General features: G+C 45.8%; 1 protein-coding gene across 3 annotated transcripts in view; it reads left to right on the top strand.

Moving 5' to 3' along the window:
• Nucleotides 1–21,089, top strand: part of LOC126108435 (serine/threonine-protein phosphatase 6 regulatory ankyrin repeat subunit A-like) — a 44,668-nt gene extending 23,579 nt beyond the window's left edge. For 2 of the 3 annotated variants that reach the window (XM_049913651.1, XM_049913650.1), the window contains 3 exons: nucleotides 3,840–4,167; nucleotides 12,388–12,528; nucleotides 20,529–21,089. In XM_049913651.1, the coding sequence (XP_049769608.1) occupies nucleotides 3,840–4,167; nucleotides 12,388–12,528; nucleotides 20,529–21,030 (971 nt within the window). In that variant the 3' untranslated portion in view covers nucleotides 21,031–21,089. The remainder of the gene's footprint in view (nucleotides 1–3,839; nucleotides 4,168–12,387; nucleotides 12,529–20,528) is intronic. The other variant, XM_049913652.1, reaches the window with a different exon arrangement.
• The last annotated feature ends 1,524 nt before the right edge of the window (nucleotides 21,090–22,613 follow it).

Raw genomic sequence — 22,613 nt, 5'->3', positions numbered from 1 at the left:
CCATTCTGGGTAAACACAACCCAGACCATCCAGGGCCACCATCAGTTTGCACAGTGCCTTGTTGACAATGTAGCTGAACATCCAGGGGAACCAATCCATTCTGGGTAAACACAACCCAGACCATCCAAGGGCCACCATCAATTTGCACAGTGCCTTGTTGACAATGTAGCTGAACATCCAGGGGAACCAATCCATTCTGGGTAAACACAACCCAGACCATCCAAGGGCCACCATCAGTTCGCGCAGTGCCTTGATGACAATGTGGATCCATGGCTTCACGGGGTCTGCGCCAAACCCGATCGCAACCATCAGCTCTTATCGACTGAAATCGGGACTCATCTGACCAGACCACGGTTTCCTAATCACGTAGGGTCTAACCGATATGGTCACGACCCCTGGAGAGGCGCTGTAGACGATTTCGCGCGGTCAGAAAAGACACAAGCGTCGGTCGTCTGCTGCCAAAAAAAAATTCCCAACCTAACCTCGTGTTGGGCTACGCTACAGATCAATGTGTCTTGTGAATCAATAACTTTATTTATGAAAATATGCAGTACAGTCACCAACAAATTTAATGTATTCACATACTCCTTTCCCTTTAATCCAAACAAACACAGACTCGTTTACATTTATTTTTCTTTTACTACGTGTGTACAAGGATAGGGCAGAGGTAGACATATATGACGATTTACCAAAATCTTTATTAGCTAATTCCACAATGGATGGCTTACTGTAGCCATAGTGCGAGGTGGTACTGGTGTTCCCAATGTTCCTGGCCTGGAAAGTTTCGTCGACAGAGACATCATCGCCTACCGGACTTATCATATTGTGGAATTAGCTAATAAAGATTTTGGTAAATCGTCATATATGTCTACCTCTGCCCTATCCTTGTACACACGTAGTAAAAGAAAAATAAGTGTAAACGAGTCTGTGTTTGTTTGGATTAAAGGGAAAGGAGTATGTGAATACATTAAATTTGTTGGTGACTGTACTGTATATTTTCATAAATAAAGTTATTGATTCACAAGACACATTGATCTGTAGCGTAGCCCAACACGAGGTTAGGTTCGGAATTTTTTTTTGGGAGGGGGGTCAGGGGGGGGGGGGCGCAGCCCCCCCCCCCCCTGCAGCGCATAGAGGTTAGCGCGCGTTTGTAGCGGCCGCCACAGCGGTTGCGCAATCGGCGCATACGCTTCGCGTAGTCAACAGAGGCGAAGATGGTCGGAATGTGTAATAGGCAGACATCTATCCAGGCCGTCACACAGGAATTCCAAACTGCATCAGGATCCACTGCAAGTACTATGACAGTTGGGAGGGAGGTGAGTTAACTTGGATTTCATGGTCGAGCGGCTGCTCATAAGCCACACATCACGCCAGGAAATGCGACACGACACCTCGCTCGGTGTAAGAAGCATAAACATTAAACGACTGAACAGTGGGAGTGAAGAATAACGGTACACAATGTGACGATCCGATGGCAGAGTGTGGGTATGGCGAATGCCCGGTGCACGTCATCTGCCAGCGTGTGCAGTGCCAACAGTAAAATTCAGAGGTGGTGGTGTTATGGTGTGGTCGTGTTTTTCATGAAGGAGGCGTGCACCCCTTGTTATTTTGTGTGGCACTGTCACTGCACAGGCCTACATTGATGTTTTAAGCACCTTCTTGGTTCCCACTGTTGAAGAGCAATTTGCAGATGGCACATGGCGAACACGATCGAGCACCTATTCACAATGCGCGGCCTGTGGCGGAATGGTTACACGAGAATAACATCGCTGTAATGGACTGGCATGCACAGAGTCCTGACCTGAATCCTACAGAACACCTTCGGGACGTTTTGGAACGCCGACTTCGTGCCAGGCCTCACCGACCGACATGGATGCTTTTCCTCAGTGCAGCTCTCCATGAAGAATGGGCTGTCATTCCCCAAGGAACCTTCCAGTACCTGATTGGACGTATGCCTGTAAGAGTGGAAGCTGTTATCAAGTCTAAAGGGGGGCCAACACCATACTGAATTCCAGTATTACCAATGGAAGGTGCCACCAACTTGTGAGTTATTTTCAGCCAGGTATACACAAAGTGTATGAACATCGCTAACCCACGAGTTTTATCATCTCCGTGTCTTACTGTAGTTGTTAATATTGTGTTCGATCTCTATTTACACTCCTGGAAATGGAAAAAAGAACACATTGACACCGGTGTGTCAGACCCACCATATTTGCTCCGGACACTGCGAGAGGGCTGTACAAGCAATGATCACACGCACGGCACAGCGGACACACCAGGAACCGCGGTGTTGGCCGTCGAATGGCGCTAGCTGCGCAGCATTTGTGCACCGCCGCCATCAGTGTCAGCCAGTTTGCCGTGGCATACGGAGCTCCATCGCAGTCTTTAACACTGGTAGCATGCCGCGACAGCGTGGACGTGAACCGTATGTGCAGTTGACGGACTTTGAGCGAGGGCGTATAGTGGGCATGCGGGAGGCCGGGTGGACGTACCGCCGAATTGCTCAACACGTGGGGCGTGAGGTCTCCACAGTACATCGATGTTGTCGCCAGTGGTCGGCGGAAGGTGCACGTGCCCGTCGACCTGGGACCGGACCGCAGCGACGCACGGATGCACGCCAAGACCGTAGGATCCTACGCAGTGCCGTAGGGGACCGCACCGCCACTTCCCAGCAAATTAGGGACACTGTTGCTCCTGGGGTATCGGCGAGGACCATTCGCAACCGTCTCCACGAAGCTGGGCTACGGTCCCGCACACCGTTAGGCCGTCTTCCGCTCACGCCCCAACATCGTGCAGCCCGCCTCCAGTGGTGTCGCGACAGGCGTGAATGGAGGGACGAATGGAGACGTGTCGTCTTCAGCGATGAGAGTCGCTTCTGCCTTGGAGCCAATGATGGTCGTATGCGTGTTTGGCGCCGTGCAGGTGAGCGCCACAATCAGGACTGCATACGACCGAGGCACACAGGGCCAACACCCGGCATCATGGTGTGGGGAGTGATCTCCTACACTGGCCGTACACCACTGGTGATCGTCGAGGGGACACTGAATAGTGCACGGTACACCCAAACCGTCATCGAACTCATCGTTCTACCATTCCTAGACCGGCAAGGGAACTTGCTGTTCGAACAGGACAATGCACGTCCGCATGTATCCCGTGCCACCCAACGTGATCTAGAAGGTGTAAGTCAACTACCCTGGCCAGCAAGATCTCCGGATCTGTCCCCCATTGAGCATGTTTGGGACTGGATGAAGCGTCGTCTCACGCGGTCTGCACGTCCAGCACGAACGCTGGTCCAACTGAGGCGCCAGGTGGAAATGGCATGGCAAGCCGTTCCACGGGACTACATGCAGCATCTCTACGATCGTCTCCATGGGAGAATAGCAGCCTGCATTGCTGCGAAAGGTGGATATACACTGTACTAGTGCCGACATTGTGCACGCTCTGTTGCCTGTGTCTATGTGCCTGTGGTTCTGTCAGTGAGATCATGTGATGTATCTGACCCCAGGAATGTGTCAATAAAGTTTCCCCTTCCTGGGACAATGAATTCACGGTGTTCTTATTTCAATTTCCAGGAGTGTAGAATGACTTCCTGGGCAGGTAACAGTAGAGAAAAAACGAAGTCTGCATCAGTTCTGGAACTAGTTGTGCAAACGGAATGTGCTGAAACAAATGCCACCTCTTATAAACGGTACTGTTAAAGATTTGCAGCTGGTGACCTTTGGCGTCTTCTGGTGTGCTAAGGATCTCATGATCGACAACATTTACCGACTGTTGCTCAATAAAGATCTACCTGGGGGATGGGAAAGGGTAAGTAATCCTTCACTGACGCCCTGTTTCAGAGCTGCCTACGACAGAACGAGAGCTAGCCCACCAGCAGCCCAGCGTCACACCCCAGACGCCAGTGGCTGCAGAGCACGGCTCGCCAGGCGTGAAGTATGTCTGCGGGCAGCAGGTGGTCGGACAGCTGTCGGTGGAGAACGCTGCGGCAGCGGCTGTGCTCGCGCTGAGGCACTCTTGCTCCAGCCTCAAGCAGGCCGCCGTCGCGTTCATCAAGGCCCACACCCACCAGGTGGTGACGACGCAGGGCTGGGCGGATGCTACGGTCAGCCACCCGCACTCTGTTGTAGAACTGACTCGCCTGCTTGCAGAGCCACCCGCAGAAACCAGGTACGCATTAGAGTCCTGCATGACCGAGCAAGCGAGCACAAAATACGACGTGGGGCGAGCACACCCTAACTGTATAGGCTACAACTGTATAGGCTACAGCTCGCCCTATTTGGCCAAGAAATTCACAGTGCCGTAGACACTGGCGAGCAGATTGATGCCGTATTCCTGGACTTCAGGAAGGCATTTGATACGGTTCCGCACTTACGTTTAGTGGAAAAAATACGAGCTTACGGAATATCGGACCAGGTTTGTGATTGGATTCAGGATTTCCTAGAAGAAAGAACACAACATGTCATTCTTAACGGTTCAAAATCTGCAGATGTAGAGGTAATTTCGGGAGTACCGCAAGGAAGCGTGATAGGACCTTTATTGTTTACAATATACATAAATGACTTAGTTGACAACATCGGTAGCTCCGTGAGGCTATTTGCAGATGACACGGTTGTCTACAAGAAAGTAGCAACATCAGAAGACTCGTACGTACTCCAGGAAGACCTGCAGAGGATTAATGCATGGTGCGACAGCTGGCAGCTTTCCCTAAACGTAGATAAATGTAATATAATGCGCATACATAGGGGCAGAAATCCATTCCAGTACGATTATGCCATAGGTGGTAAATCATTGGAAGCGGTAACGACCGTAAAATACTTAGGAGTTACTATCCGGAGCGATCTGAAGTGGAATGATCACATAAAACAAATAGTGGGAAAAGCAGGCGCCACGTTGAGATTCATAGGAAGAATTCTAAGAAAATGTGACTCATCGACGAAAGAAGTAGCTTACAAAACGCTTGTTCGTCCGATTCTTGAGTATTGCTCATCAGTATGGGACCCTTACCAGGTTGGATTAATAGAAGAGATAGACATGATCCAGCGAAAAGCAGCGCGATTCGTCATGGGGACATTTAGTCAGCGCGAGAGCGTTACGGAGATGCTGAACAAGCTCCAGTGGCGGACACTTCAAGAAAGGCGTTACGCAATACGGAGAGGTTTATTATCGAAATTACGAGAGAGCACATTCCGGGAAGAGATGGGCAACATATTACTACCGCCCACATATATCTCGCGTAATGATCACAACGAAAAGATCCGAGAAATTAGAGCAAATACGGAGACTTACAAGCAGTCGTTCTTCCCACGCACAATTCGTGAATGGAACAGGGAAGGGGGGATCAGATAGTGGTACAATAAGTACCCTCCGCCACACACCGTAAGGTGGCTCGCGGAGTATAGATGTAGATGTAGATGTACCCGCACTAGTTCTTGTGACCGAGCATAGAAGCCGTGACCGAATACGTAGCACATAACTTCAAACATATTACACGTGTTATTATCCGTGTGACACTGCAGCCGGTACGGGCTTCTTATTTGTGGTGTGTCTCTCTCTGTTATCATGCAGCGCGAGGAAGCCAGTGTAATAAGACGTAAGACTGAAACCAATGTTTACACATTAAAGAAACGGGAAGGTCTAAAAACCCATGTATAGAGTACATTTCTGTTGGTTGTAGATGAAAACATTGCGTCTACTGGGTACGTATCGTGCATAAACTGCTCCACTTTATTGTTTTTCCAGTCGGGAACCACACATTTAAAGAAACACAGCTGCAAGAAACCTCACAAAGATCGTTTCTTTGGCCGTCCTTCCGTTATCTTAATATGCTTGAAATAAGTGAAAAGCAGGAAATTCTTAACAATGTGCGACAAATGTGTGCTACATACGCACGTACAACATTCAATCATTAACATAATCGTTTTTGCATAGTTAGTGGAAAGTGTAATATAGAGAAACGGGAAAGTTGTGACTCGTATAATATTTCATTAACGTAAAACATCTCGTTGTTATGGGAACGGGGGTCGGGTTGTTTGGGGGGGAGAGACCAAACAGCGAGGTCATCGGTCTCTTACGGGAATGTTTCGATGATTTCCATATAAGTTCTGTATTACTTGTCTCTTTTGTTTATCATCATAGATCCTTCAAGTACTGTGTCATCATCACCCAGAAAGAGAGCTCGTTTCAAGGAATGGAGGAACAACAGATCATCCGCAGCAGATGAAGTACATCTGTACATTTTAATGCACCCCGGAGATGATGATGACATCTTAAAGTGGTGGAGCAGACATGAAACAGATCTGCCAGGTTTGGCTGCAGTTGCAAGACGTATTTTATGTATCGCAGCAACAAGCGCACCTAATGAAAGGTGCTTTAGTAAAGCCGGCATGTTATTAACCAATTGCCGCAGCCAATTAAATTCGGAACGCGTTAGTGATTTCCTGCTGATCAACAATAACTATAATTTTGTTTATGTTGCAAACAATTGAAACGTATGACAAGTTACGTCTGTAAATGTTTAATGCTCTTTGTATGCTTTCTTTATGAAGATGGTTGTCTTCTAGATTACAGGGAAAGCACTTATTTAATGTTTCCTATAAAGAAAAGGAAAAATATCTCGTTTGTCTGGAAATGAGACTCGTCTTCTATCCGCGATTGTACTGAAATATCATTTTACTTTCCAGGTGCTTTATGAATTTAGCTGTGTCACGTACCCGTTCTTCGAAATGTTACTTTTGTATTGAGAGAGAGAGAGAGAGAGAGAGAGAGAGAGAGAGAGAGGCGTTGTATTTGTACAGTGCAGTGCAGTGAGCCGTGGCGAGGCGAGGTGAGACGTCAGCGGTGACCGGTCATGCTCGGTTTTCCGCGTGTCCGGAATCCGGACAACAGACATGGGGCGAGTACGTGACCGAGCCGAGTCGTGTGGGGCCGGACACGAGCGACTCGGTCCCCCCGTCAACAGGCGAGCCGTGACCGGTCAAACAGGGAGCGTTGCAGCACTCTAGTATGCATGCACTAGATATTCAACTACTCTCCCAGGTCTGTCTATGTCTGAGCCTACGAGTTTACAACCTCCAGCACGTCAATATCCCCCAGCCACTTAGTTTCCTTAGTGGTGTCTGTCCTGTGAAACGAGTGTTGATGGGCAGCTACAAAAGCCATGCCGGATATCTCTCAGAATTTATATCTATACTTGCCCTTCGTATTGCACAGTGGTTCTCCCCTAGAAAAAAACTGAAAACTCAAGGGCATTGAAAATGGCGATGAGGTCAGGTCGCCAAAAGATTTCGTCTGGAAAACTTAGGACATAGGCTGACTAGGCGTGCCATAGTCACCACGTAGGTAATACATATCAAATGTTATGAAATTTTGTATATACCACAGCGGTCTCTGATCACAAACATTTGTGTATTCAATTACCGGATCAAGAACAGAATGCCAGCGATAACCTGACATTATGGGTCATGACTTTTAGCATTTATGACGATGCCATTGATGGTTATATATTTTACTTGTTTACTCTGTTAACGTCATGAAGACAGGTATCTTTGCTAACGTTCCAGACTATGTATATCAAGACACTGTTCGTAATAACTGAGAGCCTACAATCAGTTAAAAAAATGGTTCAAATGGCTCTAACCACTATGGGACTTAACATCTGAGGCCATCAGTCCCCTAGACTTAGAACTACTTAAATCTAACTAACCTAACGACATCACACACATCCATGCCGGGGCAGGATTCGAACCTGCGACCATAGCATCTGTGCGGTCCCAGACTGAAGTGCCTAGAACCGCTTGGCCACAGTGGCCAGCTACTATCAGATACATTTCTTAAATAAATATCCACATTTTCTATTTTTAGATCAATATTAAGGTGATCATTTGCCCCGCATTTTTGAGACGTTTATATTCCTTCTTGCCTCCTTCATTTACTGCATTTTTATATTTTCTCGTTTCATAAATTAAATTCAATATCTCTTCTGTTACCCAAGGATTTCTACTAGCCCACGTCTTTTTCCCTACTTTATCCTCTGCTGCTTTCACTATTTCATCTCTCAAAGCTACCCATTTTTCTTCTACTGTATTTCCTTCCCCCATTCTTGTCAATCGTTCCCTAATGCTCTCTCTGAAACTCTCTACAGCTTCTGGTTCTTTCAGTTTATCCAGGTCCCATCTTCTTAAATTCCCACCTTTCTGCAGTTTCTTTAGTTTTAATCGACAGTTCATAAACTGTAGGTTGCTGCCCCTTGAAATGTCTTACAATTTAAAACCATGTTCCTGAATCTCTGTCTTACCATTATATAATCATCTGAAACCTTCCAGTGTGTCCAGGCCTCTTCCACGCATACGACCTCCTTTCATATTTCTTAAACCAAGTGTCAGCTATGAGTAAGTTATGCTCTGTGCAAAATTCTACCAGGCAGCTTCCTCTTTCATTGCTTGCCCTCATTCCATATTCAGCTACTACTTTTCCTTCTCTTCCTTTTCCTACTATCGAATTCCAGTCACCCATGACTATTAAATTTTCGTCTTCCTTCACTTTCGGTATAATTTTTTTATCTCATCATGTATATCTTCAATCTCTTCATTATCTGCGGGGCTAGTTGGCATATAAATTTTTACTACTGTGGTAGGTGTAGGCTTCATGTCTATCTTGGCTACAAAATGCATTCACTATGGTGTTCATAGTACATTACCTACATTCCTTCTATTTTATTCATTATTAAACCTTCTCCTGCATTACCTGTGAAGATGGTTAGTGTTTAACGTCCCGTCGACAACGAGGTCATTAGAGACGGAGCGCAAGCTCGGGTTAGGGAAGGATGGGGAAGGAAATCGGCCGTGCCCTTTCAGAGGAACCATCCCAGCATTTGCCTGAAACGATTTAGGGAAATCACGGAAAACCTAAATCAGGATGGCTGGAGACGGGATTGAACCGTCGTCCTCCCGAATGCGAGTCCAGTGTGTGCATTACCTGTATTTCATTTTGTATTTATAGCCTTGTATTCACCTGACAAAAGGTCTTGTTTCTCCTGCCACCAAACTTCACTAATTCCCACTATGTCTGACTTTGACGTATCCATTTCCCTTTTTAAATTTTCTAACCTACCTACCCGATTAAGGGATCTGACATTCCACACTCCGATCCATAGAATGCCAGTTTTCTTTCATCTGATAATGACCCCTTCTGAAGATCCGAATGGGGGACTATTTTACCTTTGGAATATTTTACCCAAGAGGACGGCATCATCATTTAACCATACAGTAAAGCTGCATGCCCTCGGGAAAAATTACGGCTGTAGTTTCCCCTTGGTTTCAGCCGTTCGCAGTACCAGCACAGCAAGGCCATTTTGGTTAATGTTACAAGGCCAGATCAGTCAGTTATCCAGGCTGTTGCCCCTACATTCCTTCTATTTTATTCATTATTAAACCTTCTCCTGCATTACCTGTATTTCATTTTGTATTTATAGCCTTGTATTCACCTGACAAAAGGTCTTGTTTCTCCTGCCACCAAACTTCACTAATTCCCACTATGTCTGACTTTGACGTATCCATTTCCCTTTTTAAATTTTCTAACCTACCTACCCGATTAAGGGATCTGACATTCCACACTCCGATCCATAGAATGCCAGTTTTCTTTCATCTGATAATGACCCCTTCTGAAGATCCGAATGGGGGACTATTTTACCTTTGGAATATTTTACCCAAGAGGACGGCATCATCATTTAACCATACAGTAAAGCTGCATGCCCTCGGGAAAAATTACGGCTGTAGTTTCCCCTTGGTTTCAGCCGTTCGCAGTACCAGCACAGCAAGGCCATTTTGGTTAATGTTACAAGGCCAGATCAGTCAGTTATCCAGGCTGTTGCCCCTACATTCCTTCTATTTTATTCATTATTAAACCTTCTCCTGCATTACCTGTATTTCATTTTGTATTTATAGCCTTGTATTCACCTGACAAAAGGTCTTGTTTCTCCTGCCACCAAACTTCACTAATTCCCACTATGTCTGACTTTGACGTATCCATTTCCCTTTTTAAATTTTCTAACCTACCTACCCGATTAAGGGATCTGACATTCCACACTCCGATCCATAGAATGCCAGTTTTCTTTCATCTGATAATGACCCCTTCTGAAGATCCGAATGGGGGACTATTTTACCTTTGGAATATTTTACCCAAGAGGACGGCATCATCATTTAACCATACAGTAAAGCTGCATGCCCTCGGGAAAAATTACGGCTGTAGTTTCCCCTTGGTTTCAGCCGTTCGCAGTACCAGCACAGCAAGGCCATTTTGGTTAATGTTACAAGGCCAGATCAGTCAGTCATCCAGACTGTTGCCCCTGCAACTACTGAAAAGGCTGCTGCCCATCTTCAGGAAGATGTAATATGTCACAAAATCGAACTCAACTTTCTGAGCCGCAATTTTGTCTGAATTTCTTCTCGTGCTCTGCTGGAAAGCTGTTGTCCACGTGCCTACTGTCTATGCTTACTGTCTATACCTTCTACAGCCCTGTCCCTAACATACGAGCTACAGATACCTTAAGTACTGAGTCATAATGATAGTACCACATTAAATACATTAAAAGGATATTGCCATTCTAATTTATGTGATTTTTGATGTCATGCATTGAAACAGTCCTCTCCAGTACTACTTATGTCACTCCAGCATAATTATTGACGATTGTAAAGGATGGATCAAATAAAAGTGGCCCAGATGAGTGGACACGATAGAACATACTACACTCCTGGAAATGGAAAAAAGAACACATTGACACCGGTGTGTCAGACCCACCATACTTGCTCCGGACACTGCGAGAGGGCTGTACAAGCAATGATCACACGCACGGCACAGTGGACACACCAGGAACCGCGGTGTTGGCCGTCGAATGGCGCTAGCTGCGCAGCATTTGTGCACCGCCGCCGTCAGTGTCAGCCAGTTTGCCGTGGCATACGGAGCTCCATCGCAGTCTTTAACACTGGTAGCATGCCGCGACAGCGTGGACGTGAACCGTATGTGCAGTTGACGGACTTTGAGCGAGGGCGTATAGTGGGCATGCGGGAGGCCGGGTGGACGTACCGCCGAATTGCTCAGCACGTGGGGCGTGAGGTCTCCACAGTACATCGATGTTGTCGCCAGTGGTCGGCGGAAGGTGCACGTGCCCATCGACCTGGGACCGGACCGCAGCGACGCACGGATGCACGCCAAGACCGTAGGATCCTACGCAGTGCCGTAGGGGACCGCACCGCCACTTCCCAGCAAATTAGGGACACTGTTGCTCCTGGGGTATCGGCGAGGACCATTCGCAACCGTCTCCATGAAGCTGGGCTACGGTCCCGCACACCGTTAGGCCGTCTTCCGCTCACGCCCCAACATCGTGCAGCCCGCCTCCAGTGGTGTCGCGACAGGCGTGAATGGAGGGACGAATGGAGACGTGTCGTCTTCAGCGATGAGAGTCGCTTCTGCCTCGGTGCCAATGATGGTCGTATGCGTGTTTGGCGCCGTGCAGGTGAGCGCCACAATCAGGACTGCATACGACCGCGGCACACAGGGCCAACACCCGGCATCATGGTGTGGGGAGCGATCTCCTACACTGGCCATACACCACTGGTGATCGTCGAGGGGACACTGAATAGTGCACGGTACATCCAAACCGTCATCGAACCCATCGTTCTACCATTCCTAGACCGGCAAGGGAACTTGCTGTTCCAACAGGACAATGCACGTCCGCATGTATCCCGTGCCACCGAACGTGCTCTAGAAGGTGTAAGTCAACTACCCTGGCCAGCAAGATCTCCGGATCTGTCCCCCATTGAGCATGTTTGGGACTGGATGAAGCGTCGTCTCACGCGGTCTGCACATCCAGCACGAACGCTGGTCCAACTGAGGCGCCAGGTGGAAATGGCACGGCAAGCCGTTCCACAGGACTACATCCAGCATCTCTACGATCGTCTCCATGGGAGAATAGCAGCCTGCATTGCTGCGAAAGGTGGATATACACTGTACTAGTGCCGACATTGTGCATGCTCTGTTGCCTGTGTCTATGTGCCTGTGGTTCTGTCAGTGTGATCATGTGATGTATCTGACCCCAGGAATGTGTCAATAAAGTTTCCCCTTCCTGGGACAATGAATTCACGGTGTTCTTATTTCAATTTCCAGGAGTGTACCTATAATTTGTGTTTAATGTGGAACAGTGTATTATGTGATATGATAAGCGGCTGCTATGTGGAATTCAGAAGAAGCAATATGTAAAGTAACTAACAGATCTTAGCAATAAGGTGTGTTCTATTGTCGTCATGGGCAATCCCTCAGCAGCACTGCCTGTAGTACGAGACCCTGGGCTCCCATGTGAGTACACTCGCCCACACAGTGTCTCTCTCTGTGCAGCACGGCGGCCACTCCAGGGGGCAGACCCACCACTGGCTCTCAGCCCCACGGTGACCGTGGCCGGACTCCTTATGTGGCTGCACTGCCTACGGCTAACCACCACACTCCTCCACCTGATGATGCCACCATCTCTCACATGCGGTGAGTTGTGTCACACATGTGCACGTTTTCCACACTCATAGTACCACTTACTGAGGTGACAACCGTGTGTTGAAGGAAAGATAAAGGTGTTTTCCTGTTTTTGAAATTTTGGGTAAAGCAGAGGTTACAACTGTGAGAAAAAACATTTTAAGTTATGATGGCGTGATAGTTGAAATTTGAGATTCTGTCCATAAGACAGATGCAGCATCTTTCTTTGGATTCTTAGTGATATCAATTTGCAGTTCAGAACCACTCAACTGCAGTTTACTTTGTATGATTGTAGTGTATCTTACACGTTAGTCCTGAAGGAAATGGGTGAGGAAGAAGAGTCTTGTTCACTTCCATTCAGTGGACCTTAGACGTTATGTGAATGAAAAGTTGTGGGTGTAAGTGCATCATGGTTCCCAGAAAGAAATAGTGAAGGAAGAGTATGCAGAAATCGAAGTCATATTTAAAGGAAGTGAATATTCAGCACAGATGTGAGGATATGGCTTGTTTCGAGTGTGTGATTAAAAGAGTTTATTGCACACATACATAAGCAGTGATGACTGAAAACCACAACAGGTTATCTAAAGCCGAAAAACACCATAAGGAAACGGTCAGAGGAGGATGATGAGGAAATGAGAGTCATAGCAGAAAGTAAAATTAATTAGGAAAATGAATTGAAGCAAAAGTTTGTTGGTAAAAGTAGTAAGAAAATCAGCTCAGAGAGCAGAATATATGTAGAGAAAGAGTATGTAGACATAGTGATAATACACTGATATGCCAAAACATCGTCACTACTGCCCACCGCGACGTTGGATTCCACATGGTGGCGATGTTGGCATGTGAAATGGTAACAAAAGTATGTGAGTGGAGCAGACAAGGACAGAGGGTCATCCTAGCAAAGATACAGGCTACAAATGGGGAAATCCATTGAGATCAACGACTTTGACAAAGGGCAGATTGTTATTATGCAGAGCCTGTGAACGAGTATCCCAAAAATGGAGAAGCTCGTCGAATGCTCATGCGCTACTGTCATGAGCATAATGGAAAGATGCAGAAGGCCAGTGAAACTATCACTGTGTACTAAAGGCTTAAACGCCCACCGCAGTTCACAGAACATGAACTGCTGGCTCTGTAAAATGGGACAGACGGTACTGCTGGCGTCTGCACCAAAAGAGCGCAGCGCTGGTGGATGCGTAAGTGTTTTGGAGGGCACCATTCATTGCACATTGTCAAACACGGAGTTCTGCTTCATAGTATCTCGTCTGGAGATGTACCACAATGCACGCATTTCCACTGAATGGTCAAAACACGCTCCTGTTGCACTAACTAAGGTCGCTCTGCTTCTACATGGGTTGCACAAGGTGGTGGATATGGCTTTCTCCGACTTCTGCTCAGTTCTTACTTAAATTGGGATGATCGTATGCGCGAAGCTGTAGAAATAGGAGCAGTTGCAAGATGTAAAGTAAGAGCATATGGACTATCAGACCAATTGTGTGATTGGATTGAGGAGTTCCTAGATAACAGGACGCAGCATGTTATTCTCAATGGAGAGAAGTCTTCTGAAGTAAGAGTGATTTCAGGTGTGCCGCAGGGGAGTGTCATAGGACCGTTGCTATTCACAATATACATAAATGACCTGGTGGATGACATCGGAAGTTCACTGAGGTTTTTTGCAGATGATGCTGTGGTGTACCGAGAGGTTGTAACAATGGAAAATTGTACTGAAATGCAGGAGGATCTGCAGCGAATTGACGCATGGTGCAGGGAATGGCAATTGAATCTGAATGTAGACAAGTGTAATGTGCTGCGAATATACAGAAAGATAGATCCTTTATCATTTAGCTACAAAATAGCAGGTCAGCAACTGGAAGCAGTTAATACCATAAATTATCTGGGAGTACGCATTAGGAGTGATTTAAAATGGAATGATCATATAATGCTGATCGTCGGTAAAGCAGACGCCAGACTGAGATTCATTGGAAGAATCCTAAGGAAATGCAATCCGAAAACAAAGGAAGTAGGTTACAGTACGCTTGTTCGCCCACTGCTTGAATACTGCTCAGCAGTGTGGGATCCGTACCAGATAAGGTTGATAGAAGAGATAGAGAAGATCCAACGGAGAGCAGCGCGCTTCGTTACAGGATCATTTAGTAATCGCGAAAGCGTTACGGAGATGATAGATAAACTCCAGTGGAAGACTCTGCAGGAGAGACGCTCAGTAGCTCGGTACGGGCTTTTATTGAAGTTTCGAGAACATACCTTCACCGAAGAGTCGAGCAGTATATTGCTCCCTCCTACGTATATCTCGCGAAGAGACCATGAGGATAAAATCAGAGAGATTAGAGCCCACACAGAGGCATACCGACAATCCTTCTTTCCAAGAACAATACGAGACTGGAATAGAAGGGAGAACCGATAGAGGTACTGAAGGTACCCTCCGCCACACACCGTCAGGTGGCTTGCGGAGTATGGATGTAGATGTAGATGAAGATGTAGATGTAGATGTGTAGAGACTGACTAAAACCAGGTTGTAATTTTACTGTAGCAGACAGGTTCGAGAAAGGTGACTCGTTTCGAGAGACGGGAGTGCCAAAAATATGACCGAGTAGTGGTTGTAATCATTAAATGACTTCTCCATATGATCGAATGCGGGTATGTGGTTGAATGGAGAGACTTGATTCCAAATCCCAGACAGCATTTCTAGCGGATAGCGTAGCATTAGAGATCTGAAAGTTAGTGTACATTTTCTTACGACCTCAATCACCACACCATCTTCTACTGTTTGTGATCCTTCTCAATCACTTATCACCTATAGCCCAGTGGATACATCACCGAACCTCTGACATGGGATCGAGACAGAATGCATGAGGGATTCGCAGATACCAGTTTCATAGCCAAATCACTTTCAGAATTGAGCGATTTTATGACGAGGTTGCATCGTGTGTTATGTGTAACCGGACTGCCGGTCTGATAATGATCACCGTCTTGATATTTGTCTGGAAAAACCATATGATTCATTGGTAATGTCGTACCTCAATTTGTAAAGCAAGTATAGCTTTTAACATGGATACTTGTGTGCACCTGTAGCACCAAGAATGCTTGTGACAGTAAAATACAGTAGTATGTTTCTTAACATCTGGCGGTTTGTAAGGCGATAACGCCTATCTTTCTAAGACACAGTGGTATCACTCACAAGAAAAACTTGGGGACATGTCCATCCATGGTTAATTTTCTGTCAGTATTATTTCGTATCGGAGGCAATCAGTTATTGACGAAGTATTATACTTAGCAATAGTAGGTGATGCGTGATAGGTTCATCTTGAGCATCAGGCTTATAAAGTATGTGTTTGTGTTCCGACATGTGCAAAGGAAAGGACTATGTCCAGTCATAAGGAAGGTGTGGATTTGATGTGGAGTACTGTGATAGCAAAGGGAAGAGTATACCAAGTTATAAGAATGGGTACCGATATTTTTATTTCCAGAGTCACAGCTGTCAGCAGGGTGTATTTCTGATACTTCGCTCACTGTCAAATGTCATTCAATTGAAACGGCAATGGTAGCATATAATTTTAAGTATAGCGATGAAACATAGATGTGAACGATTTCGTAGGATCATTCTGTCTATGCTTGCTTGGCGTGCAGCGCCGGTGACTTCTGGCAGGAAGGATTCACGTTTCCATTAACTGTAGGAGCTGTCTGAATGCATAGGCCTGTAGGAGTGTATGAATATAGCAGAGTTAACTGTTGTCCTTTAGACGGCCGAATAGCGACCTAACACTTAGTATGTGTTGGATAGCTTCCGTAAACATGTGAAAATTTGAGAAGAGTCAATAGATTTTTAGTTAAGGTGCAATCGATTGTGGTGTGTGCATCTAGCATGTGGAAGACATGTTTGCTGGTTCCTCAGACATCAGAAACACTTTAGTTGACCTTGTAAACTAAAGGGATGATTTGGAATCTACATCAGTGACATCGGTATTCAAGAGTGGAAATATCAGTTTTGTCTATTTTTTTCCGAGTTGCCGAGTAAACGTCTTCGCATATGTGACAAGTTTCTAGATAGTCACTGGTTTACAGCACTCACCACCTAGCTAAAGTTTCGGGTTTGTAGAGAAATCATTTCCAGTCTGTATCTCGGGAATTATGTTGCGCTAGCGATCAGTATGATGCTGTCAAGTGCTTGATATCGAAAAGTACCATGAAAATGATATAATATTATGGCAAACGATGCCAAAATACATGTGTTCTTGTAAACCCCGAGTCTGGAGATGGGTGTAGAAAAGCGTGCAAGCAAGGAAGCAGGTTCGGACCAGAAACAGTGGTGTGTTTGTGATGAGGGAAAACGAGTCCGAACTTGTAGAACAGTTCTGAGAGCGACTTCAGTTCGCTGAGGGTGCACTGGTCACGTGCTAAGTGTGCATGACTTGTGATCGTCGGCTGGGGAAAAATATCTAGCGCTGTGAGGAGTATATATGGTACTGTCCGTCTTCGCGGTATATGTGCGAACGATGTAAAAGGGGCGATTTTGTATGTGTATTACATCGACATGGTTAGAGATAGGTTTCATGCTCTAATATTCAAGCTTCTGTCCTCAGTATGCGAGCAGTGTAATTGAGTCTTTCCGTACTTGACGATATGTCGGGGCACTTGGCAGGGCTTAATTGTCGGTGCAATATGGTGATCTCTACAAAACACAATCATAATGTTCTATTAATTAACAAGACATGCTTTGTGCCAGGATGTAGCAGTGTCTACAACCTGAGTCGAATAAGAATGGAGGTAAGGTATGTATGGAAAGTTCTGAGAAAGCAAGTGTTCAAAGACAAGTTGAAGCAGACCATCCATCTCTGGCGAAGATGCCGTCACTCATACGCCACTGTGCCATTACGACACCTCCAGACCTGTAGCTGTAGGATACAGAAAATTTGGTACATTTTTCTCTTCTGTATGACAGTGCGAATTCTGTTTGCGTAATTGTTCTGAATTCCCCTGTGTGTGCTTAGACAGTGACTTCTTTCCAAACAGAAAGAATGCACTTATGATTAATGGTGTTTGCACATGATTGCACAGGCCTTTTGGCGGTGTGAACATTCAACGTTTCTGAGACGTATATTGACAGCAGCACAAACATTTCTCCCAGGAGCATTAGCCGCACTGGGTATTAGTGCACACTAGACACAGCTCGGAATTTCTGTTAGGATCGCGAGGGACAAAGCACCCTGTGTTATTCTGGGAAGCATTGGAGCATCTCTCTCGGTGCTGAACCGTACCACAGCGATGCTTGATCGCATATGGGACTTGGGTGAGCACGCCTTGGAGCTCTGTGACGTCAGTATAACACTCGAAGAATTCTAACTGTGTACACGAAAATAGACTCAACTTTCACCTGCAGTGGTTTGGGAGCGTTGGCTCGTGCTGGCTTGCGTCCAGTGTTGGCTTGCAGCGGCGGCGGAGGCTGTGGTGAGGGCGGCGGCGACGTCGGGCATCGAGTGCTGGGCTGTGTTCCTTATTAGAAATCTTTTATTTAAACTATTTTCCATCGATTTCACCAACAAATAGGATGCAGCGAATTAAAAAAAATCTAGCCCATACATGTGAAGAATACCGATTTAATTAATTTGCATAAATTTTTTATATCAATGTGGTGTTAGTGGTACAGTAGTTAATGGGAGGGAGAGCATGAGTGGAACTGCAGGTTAAGTGCATAACACTAGGTCAGTTTGCATAATCTTTATGTAAAATGCAGTAGAAATGTTTAAGGTGGTGTGTGGCAAAGAAGAATGCGGCAGAAGTGGCATTCAAAAGCATGTGAAATTCGAAAAGTGTACCAGAAAATGGTGGGAGGACATAACTAATTACTTAATTTGGTGTCAATGGCCATAGAATACTTTAAGGAAATGGGGGTGACATGGAAAACCACTTAACAGAACAATAGATTAAGTTCTGACAAAGACCCAACATTAGGTTAAGACACGCAGAGTACAGTGCCATACACAAGGTTATGCATCATGTTAGCTCCATGTCATTACTTCTTACAAGACCTACCTGTTTCCAGACAGCAGAAAATGATGAGCAAGAGAATTCCAACCCCCACAAACTGATTTCTTTTTATAAATAAACAATATACCCTTGAATTTCCTGTTATGAGATCCTTCCTCTCCGCCAGTTTCCATATATTGCATACAATGCCTTGAATCCCCTAAATTGTTTAAATAAACAATATTCCACACAGTGTCTAAATTGTTTAAACAATATCTCATACACTACAATCGAATATCCTCCAAATGATCGATCAACTGAGTCTTTTTCCCTCCAATTCCTAGGGAGAGGTGGCGGTCGGATGACTTAGGTTAGTGGAGGTGCCATTTTTCCCGCCATTTTCTTAGGTTAGTAGAAGCTGCATTGTCCTGATGGCATTTGAACTACCCACCAGGGGGCATGGCAGGGGGGCGTGGCACTGTCCCACCATAGACGTTAACTATTTGATCAGTTTAATTAAGTAGTCAATCAAACTGATAGTAGTGAGAGGGGAAGCCTGTTCCAATAACTCACACCTGAATGTGTACCTGTAGCAGAGAGGGGGGAGGGGTGGGGGAACAATAGGTTAAGTGTGGTGATATAGAAAACCACTTAACAGAACAATAGGTTAAGTACATGTCAATCAAAGGAGAACAATAGGTTTGCCATAGAGTGCACACCTACTTCTGATGTAGGCAACCCACAAAATGGCTTCATACCCCTGTAACCCCACTACTAACACATGTCTCTTTTCCTTATCAGTGTTTTCCACATATTTCTTTCCTCTCTGATTCTGCACAGAATCTCCTCATTCCTTACCTTATCAGTCCACCTAATTTTCGACATTTGTCTGTAGCACCACATCTCAAATGCTTCTATTCTCTTCCGTTCCAGCTTTCCCACACTCCATGTTTCACTACCATACAATGCTGTACTCCAGACGTACCTTCTCAGAAATTTCTTCCTCACATTAAGGCCGATATTTGATATTAGTAGACTTCTCTTGGCCAGGAATGCCCTTTTTGCCACTGATAGTCTGTTTTTGATGTCCTCCTTGCTCCGTCTGTCACTCGTTTTTTTACTGCCTAGGTAGCAGAATTCCTTAACTTCACCTACTTCGTGACCATCGACCCTGATATTAAGTTTCTCGCTGTTCTTGTTTCTACTACTTCTCATTATCTTCGTCTTTCATCGATTTACTCTCAACCCATACTCTGTACTCATTTGACTGATTATTCCATTCATCAGATCATGCAATTTTTCTTCACTTTCACTCAGGATAGCAATATCATTAGCGAATCGTATCATTGATATCATTTCACCTTGAATTTTAATTCCAATCCTGAACTTTTCTTTTATTTCGATCATTGCTTTCTCGGTGTACTGATTGAACAGTAGGGGAAAAAGTCTACATCCTTGTCTTACACACCTTTTAATTCGAGCACATCTTTCTTGGTCGTACACTCTTATTATTCCCTCTTGGCTATTGTACATACTGCACATGGCCCTTCTCTCCCTATAGCTTACCCCTATTTTTCTCAGAATTTCGAACATCTTGCACCATTTTACGTTGTCAAACAGTTTTTCCATGTCAACAAATCCTACAAACGTATCTTGATTTTTCTTTAGCCTTGCTTCCATTATTAATCACAACGTCACAATTGCCTCTCTCCTGCCTTTACCTTTCCTAAAGCCAAACTGATAGTCATCTATCGCACTCTCAGTTTTCTTTTCCATTCTTCTGTATATTATTCTTGCCAGCAACTTGGATGCATGGGCTGTTAAGCTGATTGTGCGACAATTTTCGCACTTCTCAGCTCTTGCCGTCTTCGGAATACTGGGGATGATGTTTTCCGAAAATCAGATTGTATGTCGCCAGACTCATAATACATTCTACACACCAACGTGAACAGTCGTTTTGTTGCTACTTCCCTCAACGATTTTAGAAATTCTGATGAAATGTTACAGTGTATGTATCTGGATGTTTTGTGCAGGAACTTTTCTAGGCAAGACAAGAACAGGCTGCTGATAAAGGCAGCTATGGTGGGGGCAACGGCGGACCTGAGGGCTCTGCTGGCAGCGGGAGCCGACGTGAGAGCGAGGGATGAGGCCTGGCAGGGCTGGACTGCCCTGCACTGGACAGCTGACAGGGGGCATGTGGAGGCGGCGAGGCTGCTGTTGGAGGCTGGGGCCGAGGTGAGAGCGAGGACCAGGCAGGATAGCACTGTTCTGCACCTGGCTGCCAGCAGTGGCCACGCAGCTGTGGTGCAGCTGTTTACGGACTCCACGATGTACTCCGTCAATCCTAACGCCGTAGATATCTCCTCCCAGACACCGCTGCACTGTGCGGCGTCGTGGGGCCGGGCAGAGGCGGCGTTTGCACTTCTGGTGGCAGGTGCTGACAGGGACGCTACAGATGCCAGTGACCTTACGCCGCTGGACATCGCTGTGAAACGGAATCGGCAGGAGGTGGTGCAGATGCTGTTACCAAGGTAGCAGTCCTCCAAATGTGAAGTAAAGGAATTGTTTTTAAAATAAAGAATACCAAAAAGTAATTCTACAGTCGTTGTTTGTACCGATCATTGTGTAGTTCACTGAGGTTCTCCAGTAGCACCACATCAAGAGTGATAGTGGAAGATATCAGTAAACAAATGTAAATGGCTTTCCTTTTTGGGAAGACAGTCTGAGAATAATTCTCAAACAATCTTTACAAAGCTCATGAACAAATGAAGAACGCTCCCTTCATTAACATCAATTCTCTGTCGCAGACTTCAGTTTCTCCCAGTGTATAAAAAAAAATGGTTCAAATGGCTCTGAGCACTATGGGACTTAACAGCTGAGGTCATCAGTCCCCTAGAACTTAGAACTACTTAAACCTAACTAACCTAAGGACATCACACACATCCATGCCCAAGGCAGGATTCGAACCCGCGAACATAGCGGGCGCGCGGTTCCAAACTGTAGCGCCTAGAACCGCTCGGCCACTCTGGCCGGCCAGTGTATAAAATATTCAAACAACCCACAGGAATGCAGCCAGGTGATGTCCCCAGAAACCTTTGATATTCGGGCAGGCGAACAACCAATCATTTTCAAGACATAATTGACAAAATATCACTGGTTGTCAATAATGCCATAGGCTGCATCTTCGTACGCTGTTCAGGCCAGTCGTGTACATTATGTTATTACTGAAAGCTAGTTGGTACATACATGTACGGTCCCATGTTAAACTACTGTAAATTGCACTGTACCCAGACTACTGTCATACAAGCTGTCCGATCTTGGACTGAATTTACTTTTGCGGTTGTGGTACATATGGTGCAATTGGTAGCAACATTCACACCATATGGACCTCTCATCTGGAATCATATTATCAGTTCACCTTTAATCAAAGAGAATTGAAGAATCACCTCAAATAATTCCACTCGCATGTGGCTGTAATGCTGCCATGACCACATCTGCCATGAGCATGCACCTTCACTCTCAAATTACAGAGCGCAAAAGCAAATTTTCCCACTTTGCACATTTCCCACGATCTTTAGCGCATTTCCCTCGGTGTATTGGCACCGCAGCGCCTGCATGGACCGCCGTCCAGCTCACCATGCAGCATCTCTGTCAAGACAGGCACCACTGCCGACAATGCCCCAACTGCTCGAGCTGCTCAACTATTGCTCGGCCAATCGTGTACACGTCATTTTGCTGTTGTGTGTACCATTCTTGCTGTGTGTTTACAGACTGATTTACTTAACTACTTTGTCGTTGTGCCTGCATTTCTGTTGCTCTATGGGGTACAGGTCTTCCCTCATAGATTAAGTCGATAGAGTCGAGCACTGACAAAAAAATACACTCCTGGAAATGGAAAAAAGAACACATTGACACCGGTGTGTCAGACCCACCATACTTGCTCCGGACACTGCGAGAGGGCTGTACAAGCAATGATCACACGCACGGCACAGCAGACACACCAGGAACCGCGGTGTTGGCCGTCGAATGGCGCTAGCTGCGCAGCATTTGTGCACCGCCGCCGTCAGTGTCAGCCAGTTTGCCATGGCATACGGAGCTCCATCGCAGTCTTTAACACT

This window comes from Schistocerca cancellata, chromosome 11 (assembly GCF_023864275.1).
Source record: "Schistocerca cancellata isolate TAMUIC-IGC-003103 chromosome 11, iqSchCanc2.1, whole genome shotgun sequence".
In the NCBI taxonomy this organism is placed as follows: domain Eukaryota; kingdom Metazoa; phylum Arthropoda; class Insecta; order Orthoptera; family Acrididae; genus Schistocerca; species Schistocerca cancellata.
This window is presented reverse-complemented; position numbering and strand designations above follow the sequence as displayed.